Source organism: Labrus bergylta, chromosome 13 (assembly GCF_963930695.1).
Source record: "Labrus bergylta chromosome 13, fLabBer1.1, whole genome shotgun sequence".
NCBI classification, from domain to species: Eukaryota; Metazoa; Chordata; class Actinopteri; order Labriformes; family Labridae; genus Labrus; species Labrus bergylta.
In genome coordinates this window covers 23,482,616-23,495,841 of record NC_089207.1, presented here as the reverse complement: position 1 = coordinate 23,495,841, position 13,226 = coordinate 23,482,616, and the positions used below count along the sequence as shown (strand labels likewise).

At 42.1% G+C, this 13,226-nt stretch overlaps 1 protein-coding gene across 4 annotated transcripts in view; it reads left to right on the top strand.

The window, feature by feature from the left end:
* Nucleotides 1–13,226, top strand: part of epha3 (eph receptor A3) — a 97,841-nt gene that overhangs the window by 3,335 nt on the left and 81,280 nt on the right. For all 4 annotated transcript variants that reach the window (XM_065961902.1, XM_065961901.1, XM_065961904.1 and 1 more), the window contains exons 2-3: nucleotides 4,489–4,553; nucleotides 12,427–13,087. In XM_065961902.1, coding sequence (XP_065817974.1) covers nucleotides 4,489–4,553; nucleotides 12,427–13,087 — 726 coding nt within the window. The remainder of the gene's footprint in view (nucleotides 1–4,488; nucleotides 4,554–12,426; nucleotides 13,088–13,226) is intronic.

The following is a 13,226-nucleotide window of genomic DNA, read 5'->3' as shown; positions in this document are numbered from 1 at the left end:
TCCCCTTGAATAAAACTTAAGGGGGGAAGTTGAGGAAAAATCCAAATAAAGTCCGTCAGTTCATTATAGTCATGATGAGCCAGTGGATATTATTTTAATAAATGAAGAAACAAAAAAAAAAAAGAGAGGGGTTTTTCTTCCTGTGAGCGGTGCACGTCTGTTTGCGTGGTTGCGTGCTGAGATATTGGCCTGCTGAGGGGCGTCGGGAGGCCTCGGGTATTTTTAGCCGGTGGTGGGGAGGCTTGGCCCGGAGAGGCCGGTGCAGCAGTCCCGCTGGGACGGATGGGCGTTTGTGAGCGATGGTACCTCTCAGAGGTGGTACTAGAAATATGCTTACACATAACCTCTCCTTTCATAATAAATCCACTTCATATATTTTGCAGGTCGTACCTGTGAGTTGATCAAACATTGAGCTGTATACATGGATGCATCCTTATTTTCACACATCTTTTCAGCTTCACAGTAAAGAGAAACGTGTGTGTCTTTAAGTGTGTGGGTATGTCTGAAGAGATATAAAATTATACAGAATGTGTGCAGAAGTGCTGTCTGCCATTATGTGAGTGTTTAAGACCATGTGTGTATAAGGCATGTGGTGTAAAAGTAGAAAGGAGGAAAGACAGAATGAAAGAAAGAAAGGGGAATGGGGGCAGAGGGGCTGGGCAGGCAGCAGCAACATCAGACAGAGCAACTCTGCACTTGAATAATTCATAATGGGAGGTGAACACTTCACCCTTTAACACAAACACAAGTCGCCTCGCTTTGCCTGCACTGCGGCCTGCCAACCTTCACAAGCACGGAGCCGGGCTGTAGAGCCAATGCCCTCTCAACTCTAGATATTACAGGAACACATGCATACACACAACATCTCTATTCTATTCTCCTCTATCCTGAAGATTTGAGCGAGTCAGTCCAGATGGGAGGGTCTCCACTCTGCTGACGGAGCCATGTGTTGATTCTAGCTCAGCGTCTCTGACTGACAGCTTCTCCTTCCACTCCTCCAACATTTTAATTATGTCTGAGGATTACATTTCCACATGCATCTGCTGGGAAACGGCTTCCTTCATCAAATTTGACTGGAATAGCTAGACTATTGAATTAAAGTTTGAGCTAGACAGTCATAATGGTGTTAAAACTATGAGAGCATAGACATCAAAACGGGCACCCTGCAGATCTTTGCTCCAACATTTCATGTAAATATTTCAACGTGCTATGCCAAGCGATACTAGGTCATTGCAAGAGGAAAAAAAAGGGAACTAATGCTATATGACGAGTGGTCTATTTGCGACGGTGCATATGCATTTATGGTCAGAAGGAGAAATCAATGAATATCCATCAGTAAATCCTGAACATACACAGTGGTCTGGTTGCCTGTGGCAAGGTGATTCCTCTTCCATTTTATCAGGGTATATTTAAGTATGTTGGTGTTGATGGGGGGCCTACATATGTATCAAACATTGATTCACCTGTTTCTACCTCGGTGATGTTTTGCTCCCTCCCAGACAGGCTGGCTCAGTTTGCTATTAATACTCTGAGTTCCCGTTTAGAGGCACTCCCTGATGGGGCAGGGGCTATATGCTTGGCTGGCGCTAGATTGCTAACTGACTGTGTGTGTGTGTGTGTGTGTGTGTGTGTGTGTGTGTGCAGGAGAGTGAGAGAGAGCTGGCGAGAGCGAGAGTAAGAAAGACTGTCAGCTCAAGTTTGTGTATGCTCTTATTTTGTGCCTGCTGGAGTACGCATGCGCGAGACTGTTCTCATGTTTTGGTCGGCATCTTAAAGACTGTATGCTAGGCTAAAGTGTATGTAGATGTGTTCATATTTGTGTTGGTCAGTGCTTTAATGTTGGAACATTTTAATAGATCTGCATGCATTTCAATGTTGTGTTTACTTCCCTAGTTTCTTGAATTAGGATGCATCTTCTGGTGTGATTTTGTGTTTTTAATAACTGCACCGTGTTTTGTGTTTATGCATGCATTTTCAAGCGTGTATTTGTGTGCCTTTGTGTGCATGTGTGGGTGCTGATTTCTCTAGCCAAGTGCAGCTGGAGGGGGCTTTTTCCTCCCGCGGTATAAGAGTCGTCTAATTTTCTGCTCTCAAATTCCCCCGCTCGGCTCAATTTGAGTGGTGGGCTCGGCTCGTTGAGAAATGTAAATTGGAAGCAATGGCCCTGGATGCTGAGCTGCTATTATCTGACATGAACAGATAGCTTCATTAGACTCTAATAGGAATGTGTCGACTGCCACTCATCTGGCCGAGTGGCTTAGCACGGCCACGGCTCAGGTGAGCCTCCAGTTAGAAGCTTTTTGAAACTGGAAATTTTATAATAAGTCTGGCTTTATGTGTTTTTCTTTCTCCACTTCCCAGCCCTGCTGGGTTTTTTTCTCTCAGCATTATGGCTGATAGTTGTCAGACTGGCCTGAGAAAAAAATGACGATCTCCATCTCAACTTTTATTCCAGTGTGAAATAGCAATTAGTCCACGGAGCAGCGGAATCCCTTTTTACTGCAAAGTTTGTTTATGCTGCTTGTGGGGGGGTTAATTTGGCATGACTAAAATAATTTCCACAGTGCAACAGCAGTCCACCCTGACCCACAAACACTCCCTTTGACAATCCTCAAAGATATGTACACTCTGCTTATTGAAGCTTTGAATGGGAGAATACCGAGAGATTGTTTTCCTTATATTTTCACAGTGAATAGAGTTTCAGCTGCAGGGCCTGACTGCACTGCTGCTTCACTTTGTTGTGTGCTCTCGCTTGGGCAAGAGTGTGTGTGTAGTTTACACTGGTGTGTGTGCGTGTGTGTGTGTGTGTGTGTGTGTGTGTGTGTGTGTTTTGAACTGTAGACTGATTTGCTCTCAGCAGGAAGAAAAAGAGGCTGAGTCAGTTTCCAGTTCAAACTTAAAGGAAATTATTATTTGTACCTAATTCTTCTATTTTGTATTCATGAAATCTTTATCCTCTTTTTTACGTCATTTAGTTTGAATTTTAGAAGAAACATGTACATTTATGTTTTTCTTTTCAAAATAATCAATCAGTCCAATCAGTAAAAACATGGCACAAGCCATTCATTTTAACTAGACACAAGTAATTCCAAAGGATGATCACAATGGCATGCTTCATAAAGCATTTTAAGTCAGTAAATATGTTTTTAACTTAAGAGAAACAACAAAGGGAACGTCTCCCTTAAAATTAACAAAAATGAAAGTCTTGTAAGTCATTGTTGTTTCACCACGTTCAGACCTCAGTCACATAGATTATCTTTGTGTTTCTTCCTCACCCACTCTACCGCAGACTGTAATTCAATTCATATAAAGAATCGTTTGTGTATTTAAGGGAATAAAACAAACAAAACAAATTCTAAATTTCAATGCATATTGTCAACCTGCTGCCATGGATTTCTACAAAGTTTTATTGGATTTTTATCATTTTAGTATTAAATTGTATGTTTATTCTACTGACAGACCCTAAACACATGGTGTCTTTAAACAGTCAATGTATTGGTACAGTATGGACATGGGGCATCGACAGCTCATAGTGTTTCCTCCACGTCATAAAGAATATACAAACCTCATGTTTCTGTGGTTGAGATACTTTATAACAGAGTTAATATTGCCAACAAAAGGGGCTAAAGATATGGCTGAATTTCTTTAAGTCCCTTCCACTTTTTACTGTGTACTGCTCATTTTGCCCCATGCATGCAGATCTGCATGAGAGGTAGAATTCCCCCTTTCGTCATTTGGATTGCTCTGTGGAAAACATTGAGTACTGACACAGCTGCTTCTTTTGCCTGATATCTTCTTTCCCCGACCAAAAGTGTCGAGTGTCACGCTAATGAAGGTCCCTGTCTTAGTTGTTCTCTGTCATATTCCATCGACATGGCTTCCTCTCTCTGCGTCTGGGTTTCTGTTTGACATGAAAGACTTCACGGCAGGAAAACCGACATGAAATTGCATTTCCATTCATTATAACTGGATTTATATTTTGTTTCAGTGTGGCCAATTGTATCTCCGACCACCTCTGAATCCGCTGATTGGATCTGATTTTTGGATTTGATGCAGTTCTACCTGGTGACAGCCCAATAACCATGGCTGTATGTGTGGCTATGCACACTGTGGGGTCAGTTGGGTCTAAAAGCAGGAGACTTGGAAATGAAATACATCTTCTGGTATTTGAAATGATAGATCTATGTTAGTCCAAAATCTTTTTGGAATTTCTGTGCTTTAGCCAGTTTGCCCAGCCAACATCTGGTTTCACACAGAGCAGAAAGGCAAGAAAGGGCGGCTCTTGCTGTTGGTTAGCATATAACACATGTAGAGAGTGTGTGTGTTTGTGTGTGTTTGTGTGTGTGCGTGTGCCAGCTGAGAAAATAAAGTCATGATCGCTGCTAGTGATCCCTCCTGTGGGATTATATGAGAGCTAATTGGGGCTAACAAGGACTAGACACTCATGTTCTCTTTGTTCTCTCTCTCTCTCTCTCTTTCTCGTCACAGTTAACCTGTTAGACTCTAAAGCAAGCCAAGGGGAGTTAGGATGGATTTCCTACCCATCGCATGGGGTGAGTATACTCTTATCTCCATCTCACATCATGTGTGTATATGCTTACATCTGGAAGTCAGATCCCCCAACATGAACATGGATGTAGGATTCACAGCCCCCCCTCCACCCCCCGCACCACATGACGTCAGGATTTTCAAACTCCTGGGGGTTCACACTATCATGTTGTCTCATTGAGCCAAGTGCAGATTAACCCACTTTTCTTTAGACGTTTTATGTCCATTCTTCTTCACGCAGGTTAGAGGTTAAGTATTCAGATCCTGCCATATGGTCAAGATACTTACAGAAAATTGAACTGCGTGTGTGTGTGTCGGGGTGTTTAACAAAAGATTAAGGCATTAAGGGATTTTAAGGTTTTAGGCACATAAGCATCCACACAAAAAATTATGATAAGCCTCCCCTTTTTCAGTAAATATCACACCAACAAAGGAGATAGACTTTGACTTATTGTGCTTGTAAACATTGTACAGTAATTCCATTATCCATTTGTTTTTAACTGTAAATATTCTCCACTTCATTCTGTCTGTTGCACATACTGTTATGCACATGCACATGCATTACTAGCCCTTTAACACCCATCTTCATGTCTGTAGGGGTGCACATTACGGTAATACATAAAAAAAAAAAATATGAAACTCTAATTAAAGTTGGCACATGCTGAGTTACTTTTATTCAAGTAACTTCATAAACCTATTCTTTAAAATAATTGTTTTGGCTTTTTTTGCTGCAGATTTTCTACTTTTTAAAACACATCCTATTTTATTTAAACTTTACAGCTTTTGTAACAAAGAAAAAACAAATACAGCAACATTGTCCCAGACTTTCTTAAAACGATGTCTGCAGCCTCATTCAGCCTCGCTCTGCTACCAGAGTCCCTGCAGTGGGCTCTTGTTCAGTGTTTATTTGTCTAACTAGTTAGACTACTGAGCCTAAGGGTTGGCCCAGTGACACACAACACACACACACACGCACACACACACACACACACACACACACACACCTCACTTCCTTTTTTTTTTCCTTTATTAAGTGTTAGAATTACTCCTTGGCAATGGCTTAAGGTAATCCAGTCATTTATTCCGTGGAGCTGCCAAACCTTGTTTCCTTCGGCCGTATACAGTGCTGGCTCTGTCCAAACGCTCAGGGTTTCTCCAGGAGGGTGAACCACAATGAAGGACTGAGTGACCCCAAGGAAAAACTGTAGGCAGTTTAAAATGTATTCACTTCAAGGACAATCGCAGGCCACAGAACAATTCGTATTTGCGTAATTGAGCAAAAAAGATTGATCTTGTGTTGATAGAAGTTATTCACGTGTCAGTAAGTAGGAAAATGTGGACCGATATGTCCAGGACCTGATCCAGCACCGGACTCTGGAATGTGAGACAGAGCTTCAGCAGTGCAGGCAGTCATCTCTGCTTTATTTCATCTTATTTAGTTTGAACGAGTTCAGAAGAGAAGCGAGTGATTGTATGTGTTGTAAAAAAATGCAGCAACAAAGAAGCCAATGCCATTCTGAGCTAGGAATGAATAGAGAGAGAGAGAGAGAGAGAGAGAGAGAGAGAGAGAAAGAGTGTGGATAGGAGAGGATGAGGACGGACGAGGGGGAGGGAAGAGGTAGAGGAAGAAACACAAAAGGGATAAAGAGAGAGAAAGGAAGGGGATGAAAGACAGAGAGGAGGAGTACGGTAAGGACAGGAAAAGGAGGAGAGACAAGCAGAGAGAGAGATATTGCTGATGATCAAGTCCTCAAGGTGAATCATCTGTAATTACTCACGTCATCCACTGACTGCACTCCGATAAGCAGCCTGCCCAGGGAGACTGCTGCTCACAAATGATTTCTCATAATGTGGCAGTGGCACGAAGCCCTCCAACACACACACACACACACACACACACACACACACACACACACACACACACACACACACACACACACACACACACACATAAAGACAAACACACGCGTTCACATTGATGGAGGGGCTGCAACTATCGGCCTACTGAGACACAACGTGCTCTGGTCACAACAAATTAAGAGCTTAGCCTCCCCAGGACGTTCACTCCGGACTCACAGACCAGACTGACAACTGTGTGTGTGTGTGTGTGTGTGTGTGTGTGTGTGTGTGTGTATGTGTGTGTATGTTTGTGTGTGAGTGCGTGTGATCCAGATATACTGTTATCTGTCTGGGAGGCAGGCTGATTGCTGAGCAGTGTCCAGGGGGCTTAGCCCTTCACAAGACTAAAGAGTGTTAAAGATTACATTCTTGCGTGCTTTGAAAGCATTCTTCAGCAACAAACCAAAACCCCAGACACTGACTGTGCATACAAAATAGAATTAATGGACACATACCAAGTGAAGCCCATTTTCCATATAGGAACCAACTGGGGCCGTAACTCTCTCACTGTTTTTGCCAAGACTGATGCTTTTTGACTTTTGCATTAAATCGATTGGATCAAATACTTTAATATTTATATATAGACTTACTTTGAAGGATTATATATTATCATTATAATTATTATTATTATGATGAATATAATAAAAATGTTTGTACATACAGTATGTTTTGGTTCAATGCCCTCCACGGGTCTATGTAAACAAAGCTAGGAACAGTAGCTTAATTAGCATCGTGCTAGCTTGACATCTAAAGAAGAAAGCAGTCATATAGAAATACTATCAGGAATATTCACGTACACAGACATTCAATTCCCACGTTCTAATTCTCAGGTCTAGAAAGAGAGAGTGGGGGCCGACACAGTATAATGGCATTGGTTTTTATATTTCAGACTCTGTCCTCCACTACAGTCATCATCTATTTGTTTTCCCTCTCAGAGAACAGACTGCTGTTTCAACTTCTTTAGTCGCCAAAGGGCTCTTAAAGCCCACCATGCACAACTGCCACCCCATCTGCGAAATCAGCCTGACCAGCAGAAAATGCCTCCCCCACCCCTCAGAAAGAGCGAGAGAGAGAGAGAGAGAGAGAGAGAGAGAGAGAGAGAGTACACAGAAAATCCCATCCATAAACGAGGATTAGCAGGGCAAGGCGAGGGACCAGAGTGAAGTAAGTCTTAAGTGTTTTATTGCAGATGTTATGCAACAAATATTAAGCATGAGAGCATTTACAAAATTACCACAAATACACCTCTAAGAACAAGAAATACATCCCCCATGTACCATAAAATCCCACTAGACAACAAAACACCCAACATATTAGTATAATTAAAAAGCCATTAATTACAGACTAAAAGGTCATGTACTTATTACACCCCTAAGTATTTTCAGTATACTGTAGACATGGTTACTTGGAATTAATGCTTCCCAGCATCACTCAGCAAATGCTGCTGATGTGTCCTTGAGCAAAGCATAAACAGGGATTAGCAGGGCAAGGCTGGGGGCAGTTGAAAAACAGGAGGAAGGAGGAAGAAGGTGGGAAGTGTGTATTCAGGTTTCTATTTGGTAAGAGCAGCTGATGAAATGTCCTTTGACTGATATGCTGCAGTTGTCGTGTCTGTGACCCTTCTGGCCCCTCTGGAGCCCAAAGCGTGAAGGGGCCTTCGCACTTGTTATGGATGATCCAGTGTTTAAGATGAACTCTTTTCCTGCTGTAGACGTGAACAAGAATTATATGTCTCTACCATGACTTTTATCATTCAAAAGTCTTGAAATTTATATCCCAAAAAACATTTTATGTTGCATTTTAATGCTTCTTGCAACCTTGATCATATTACTAAAGTAAATATTGTTACAACTTAGATTCAACCATCACTCCTTTCCAGAGCTAATTGCATTACAGAGGGTCATCAATAAATCAGAGCCAAACAATACAGAAAATACAGATCATCAGATTGTTACTAATCCTCCTCACTGGCTCTATCAAAACAATGAAGACATTTTTTATTATTGCTATAAAAGAGTGAGCTCACGCTAATCTTGAGTCCTAAAAATACAGCTTGGTATACATGCATTGTTACTCTATACTGGCCCATTAACTGGCCCATTAACTCCCGTTGACCTGCATGTCTTTGAAGTGGGTGAACTGGTGTGCTGACTTGGTGACTCTGAGTCGTGCCTGTTGCCGTCGTTATAATGTCCTGAGCGGGTCAAGTTACCACCCTCCATTTTACTGTCCCTTTAGCTGCTTCACCTACAGCACAGATCAGAGGAACCAGGGGCCAGATCACACCAAACTGTGCCCCCACTGTGGCCATCAGGGGTCGGGGTCAGCGGTCAACAGGACTGGTGTTGGGTCCTGGTGTTGTTATATATCAATTAGAGGACAGGCTGAGTGGGGGGTTACGTCCCTTAGAGTGAAACAAGTGGGCGACTGCCTTTTATTTTCCCTGGGAGACGTACAAACAGCGTCCCACTTTGACTCTGCTGGTGGAAGAGCTTTTGCCAAAAGTAAATGTAATGAAGGATGAACTATTGCCTTTGCTTGGAATAGAATGTGTGTCTCTTCCAGCAAATGTTTCTTTAGATCTGAAGGTGAAGTATACTGCTGAGATATCCCTATTTTATTTCCTCCCTCTCTCTCTCTCTCTCCCTCCTTGTTAATTTAAGAACACAAAATAAGACGCAGCTAATTTCCCTGGGGGAGGTGATTCAAGAATGGAGAAGATCATTGTGATGATGTTATACTTAGGAATGGAAAAAAACGAGGAGGGTCCATGTAATGGATTCTAGATAGGGATCCTCACATCATAGCGGAGGTCTTGTTTACTTTGGCAGAGACTCAACAGACTGCTCTAGCCAGAGTTATATAGTATGCTCTCTGGAATAGGATAGAGCTCCGGCCCATTGACACAAACATAAATTTGCATACACACACCTGGCTTTGATTGTATACCGGCTGGGATTGCTTTAGAATAGGTCCACTTTGAATATCTGCACATATCTGCCATGTTGTGTGGCAGCTTCTTCAGCATTTTTAGAGAACTTAGAGAATACAACCTATAGATAACCCACTATTATCAGTTTTGTACTTGAAGATCACCGCAGTCAGTTTACCCACATAAGTAAGTGTCTCCTGCTTAGACTTTTTCATTCAAGCTTTCAGAGAATGATTTTAAATTTGAGTATTTTTAATTCACAACTAAATAAATATGTGGCCAACGTTGTCTATAGGAAGCAGTTTGGTTAAGTTTAGGCTCCAAACACCACTTGGTTATGTAATGCAGGAACATTACTTGTTAAGGAGTAAGACAAATATAATAGTTTGGTTTTCAGGTAATAACTTGTGTTTAAGAAGCACTGCATACTTTTGTAGTCCTTCAGCAGCCATCCAAACAGTAAGCTAAAAGAGGGCTTCCACATGCCACAGTTGATTTACTTTACTTTCCACTGTCATAGTTTGATGAATAGGGACTCTGCAGCTCAGACGTCTCCTCTTTAGGTACATGCTTAACAACGCTAAATCAAAAATGTTCGGATGGAAAACAATTTTGCTATAGTAGTTTACTTTCATAGAAAGATAAAGTGTGGCTCAAAAATGTTACAATGATTTCCTAAATAAATGGAGAAGCTCTTGAAGGAATGAGACAGGATGGATGTCATCCAGTGTAGACATTTTAGACTGCTCTGTTTACATTGGCTCCAACCAATTTTGTTTTCTATTAGATGGCTTAGATATCAGACAGATTTAGGTTTTAAAAAAATGCACAAGAGCCAGAAGTCGAAACAATACATTTCTTAAAGAGGCACATATGTAGAAACAACCCTGACTTGTGCTGCTATCAATCCTGGCAAAAAGACATTAACTATTAATACCTAAAGCTCAAGCAGACCATGGGGCTTTATTTCCTCTATTTCCTCCTCTCCTATGTCTTCAACTTAGTACAGTCTTATCAAACATAATCACTAATTGTAGTTCCAGATCTTGTCTTCCTGTGGTGTAAACATCTATCATGGAACCTTTCTGCACGTCAGCACATCATTAAATCTACATAGAATTTCAGTCGAGCTTTTAAACTCGTCGGTAAACTGAGGTGAAATGTTAAGTTTCTCTTCGCCTCTTTGTGTTTAGCCGCACTCGACTGCACTTTCCCCTGTTATGGTTGGGCCTATAGAGAGCTTGGACTACATTCTGATGAATGAGGTGAAGCCAAGGAAGGCCTGACGGGGGAGACTAAACACCAATGGAATCTCTCCGCTTAGTTTTCCTCTTTGCTTTATCTCTCCTTCCTTCTCTCTCTTGCTATTTTTCAGCTCTTTCTTTTTTTTTTTTTGCTCTTTCTCCTCTTCTTTTCTTTCCAGCTTCCTCTTTATTATTCTTTCTCTCTCAGGGTGTTTCATTAACTTCACAGTGAGATGAAAAGCAAGTGGTCATCCTTCAGCCTGAGAGCTCCTTGAACGCCAGACACTCATAGATACACTTTACTCCCCCACACAGGCTCAAACACCAACACACACACACACACACACACACACACACACACACACACTCAGGGACAAAAACACATGTAATAGAGAACCTAGAGTTTCTTAGCTCGTCATTAATTTCTGTGTTCAGGCTGAAAGCACCTGCTGTGTCCGCCTGCTATGGGACTCTAAACACTTCACATGAGCCTTATGTGAATGTATATGTGTGTGCGGGTTTATGTTTCCATTAATGCTTGTGTGAAAGTAGCGATAATTCAGTTTCCATTTACCCAGGGCAGGTTTCCCTTTCTCTGTCTGTCTCTGAAGAAAACACTGCTCACTCAAGCATACATCCATTTCTGAATTCCACAGAAAGGAAACAACAGAAAATAAAAGCATCCATTTACACATTGACGCCCATTCATTCTAATGATTGTCATTTTAACCACAATGAGCCCAGTGTTTCAGGTGTTTTCCCATTCATCATCGCTCTGATTCAGTGTTGATTTGCCTGGACATGGAAGCCAAAGCGCATGATCAATGAGACTTCCCGCTGTGTTGAATTCAAAAGCAATGACCCGGCTCTCTTTTTTCTCCTCTCCTCTCATTGCTTTCTCCCAGTGGAGGGAAAATGTAAGATAGACACGAACGTTCCTGGTATACACTCACATCTGTCTATACTTCGTAGCTTCTTTTGTTTCATAGTGGATTCAGCACGTTTCCTTTTTAGTAGCAGTAGTACTGTGATGCAAATAACCAAGACTGCAGCTTGAAAGTCCTCACTTGTAGAGAAAAAAAAAACATGTTAGAAGAAGGGTGAAAAAAAAACACTATGAGATTTTGCTAATATTTAACAGCAATTAAGCAGCTTCACACAAATTTAGAAGGATGTGGATGGAAAATTGCACCTCGTGTTTTTTTTTCTCTGAGATATTTTCACAGCCCTCTAATCTGGGAAATTTGGCTAAGGCAGCAAGTTTGCTTTTAATTAATTTGAGTCATTTACAAGAGATCTGGTAGTGTGATTTTTCACCCTTAAGTGTTTATTAGATGCTTAGTATTCACAAAGAGTGAATCTGAATCTAAATAATTCATCTGTGAATGCTTATAGCGTGGAGATAACTTTGTTTTTCTCTTCTATTTCCCCTCTTCTCCCGTTTCTACCTCCTTCTCCTGGCTCCAAATTCCCTTCTTACTATCACTTCCTTTTTGACTCCTTTTATGCCCTTACTCCTATTTTCTTCTATTTTGAACCCCAACCCTTTTGACCCCTTGCCCTATTTCCCTCTGTCACCTTTATCTCGGCCTCTATTAATTTTCCTCTGATGTGATCACTTTCTGTATCACACCCTTCCCTATAATTCCTTCTGCTTTCTACTTTGCATTCTATCCTTGTCTCTTCCTTCTTAAAATTTGCTTCCCTTTTCCTTTGCATTTGGTTCCCTGTCTCTCGTCTGTTGCTCCTTTCCGTCTCCCTCTGTTTCTGTCTTCCACCTCTCCCTCTCTCCATCTCTTTCAGTGGGAGGAGATCAGCGGGGTCGATGAGCACTACACTCCCATCCGGACCTTCCAGGTATGCAATGTGATGGAGTACAGCCAGAACAACTGGCTTCGTACCAACTGGATCCCCCGCCAGTCGGCTCAGAAGATCTACGTGGAGCTGAAGTTCACCCTGAGGGACTGCAACTCCATCCCATTGGTCTTGGGTACCTGCAAAGAGACCTTCAACCTCCTCTACCTGGAGGCAGATGACGACCAGGGCAGTCACTTCAGAGAGCACCAGTTCTCTAAGATCGACACCATCGCAGCTGATGAGAGTTTCACCCAAATGGACTTGGGAGATCGCATCCTCAAGCTCAACACTGAGGTGCGTGAGGTTGGGCCAATGACCAAGAAGGGCTTCTACCTGGCGTTCCAGGACGTGGGTGCCTGCGTAGCTTTGGTTTCAGTGAGGGTTTACTTCAAGAAGTGCCCGAACACTGTGAGGAATCTGGCCTCCTTCCCTGATACGGTGCCCATGGACTCCCAGTCGCTAGTGGAGGTGAAAGGCTTGTGCGTCAATCACTCCAAAGAGGAGGAGCCTCCACGAATGTACTGCAGCACGGAGGGGGAGTGGCTTGTTCCTATTGGGAAGTGTCTATGCAACCCAGGGTACGAGGAGAGAAGCAACACCTGCCAAAGTAAGAAAGCTCTTTCAGTCATGCTTTTTATTTTCCCAGTTCTCTCATACTTTCATTGTGTCCAGTAACTACTTTTTATACATGTGTTATATCTAATTTATCTTCTTCGCTTGCCTCTTTTTGGAAAGAGATTTTTTTT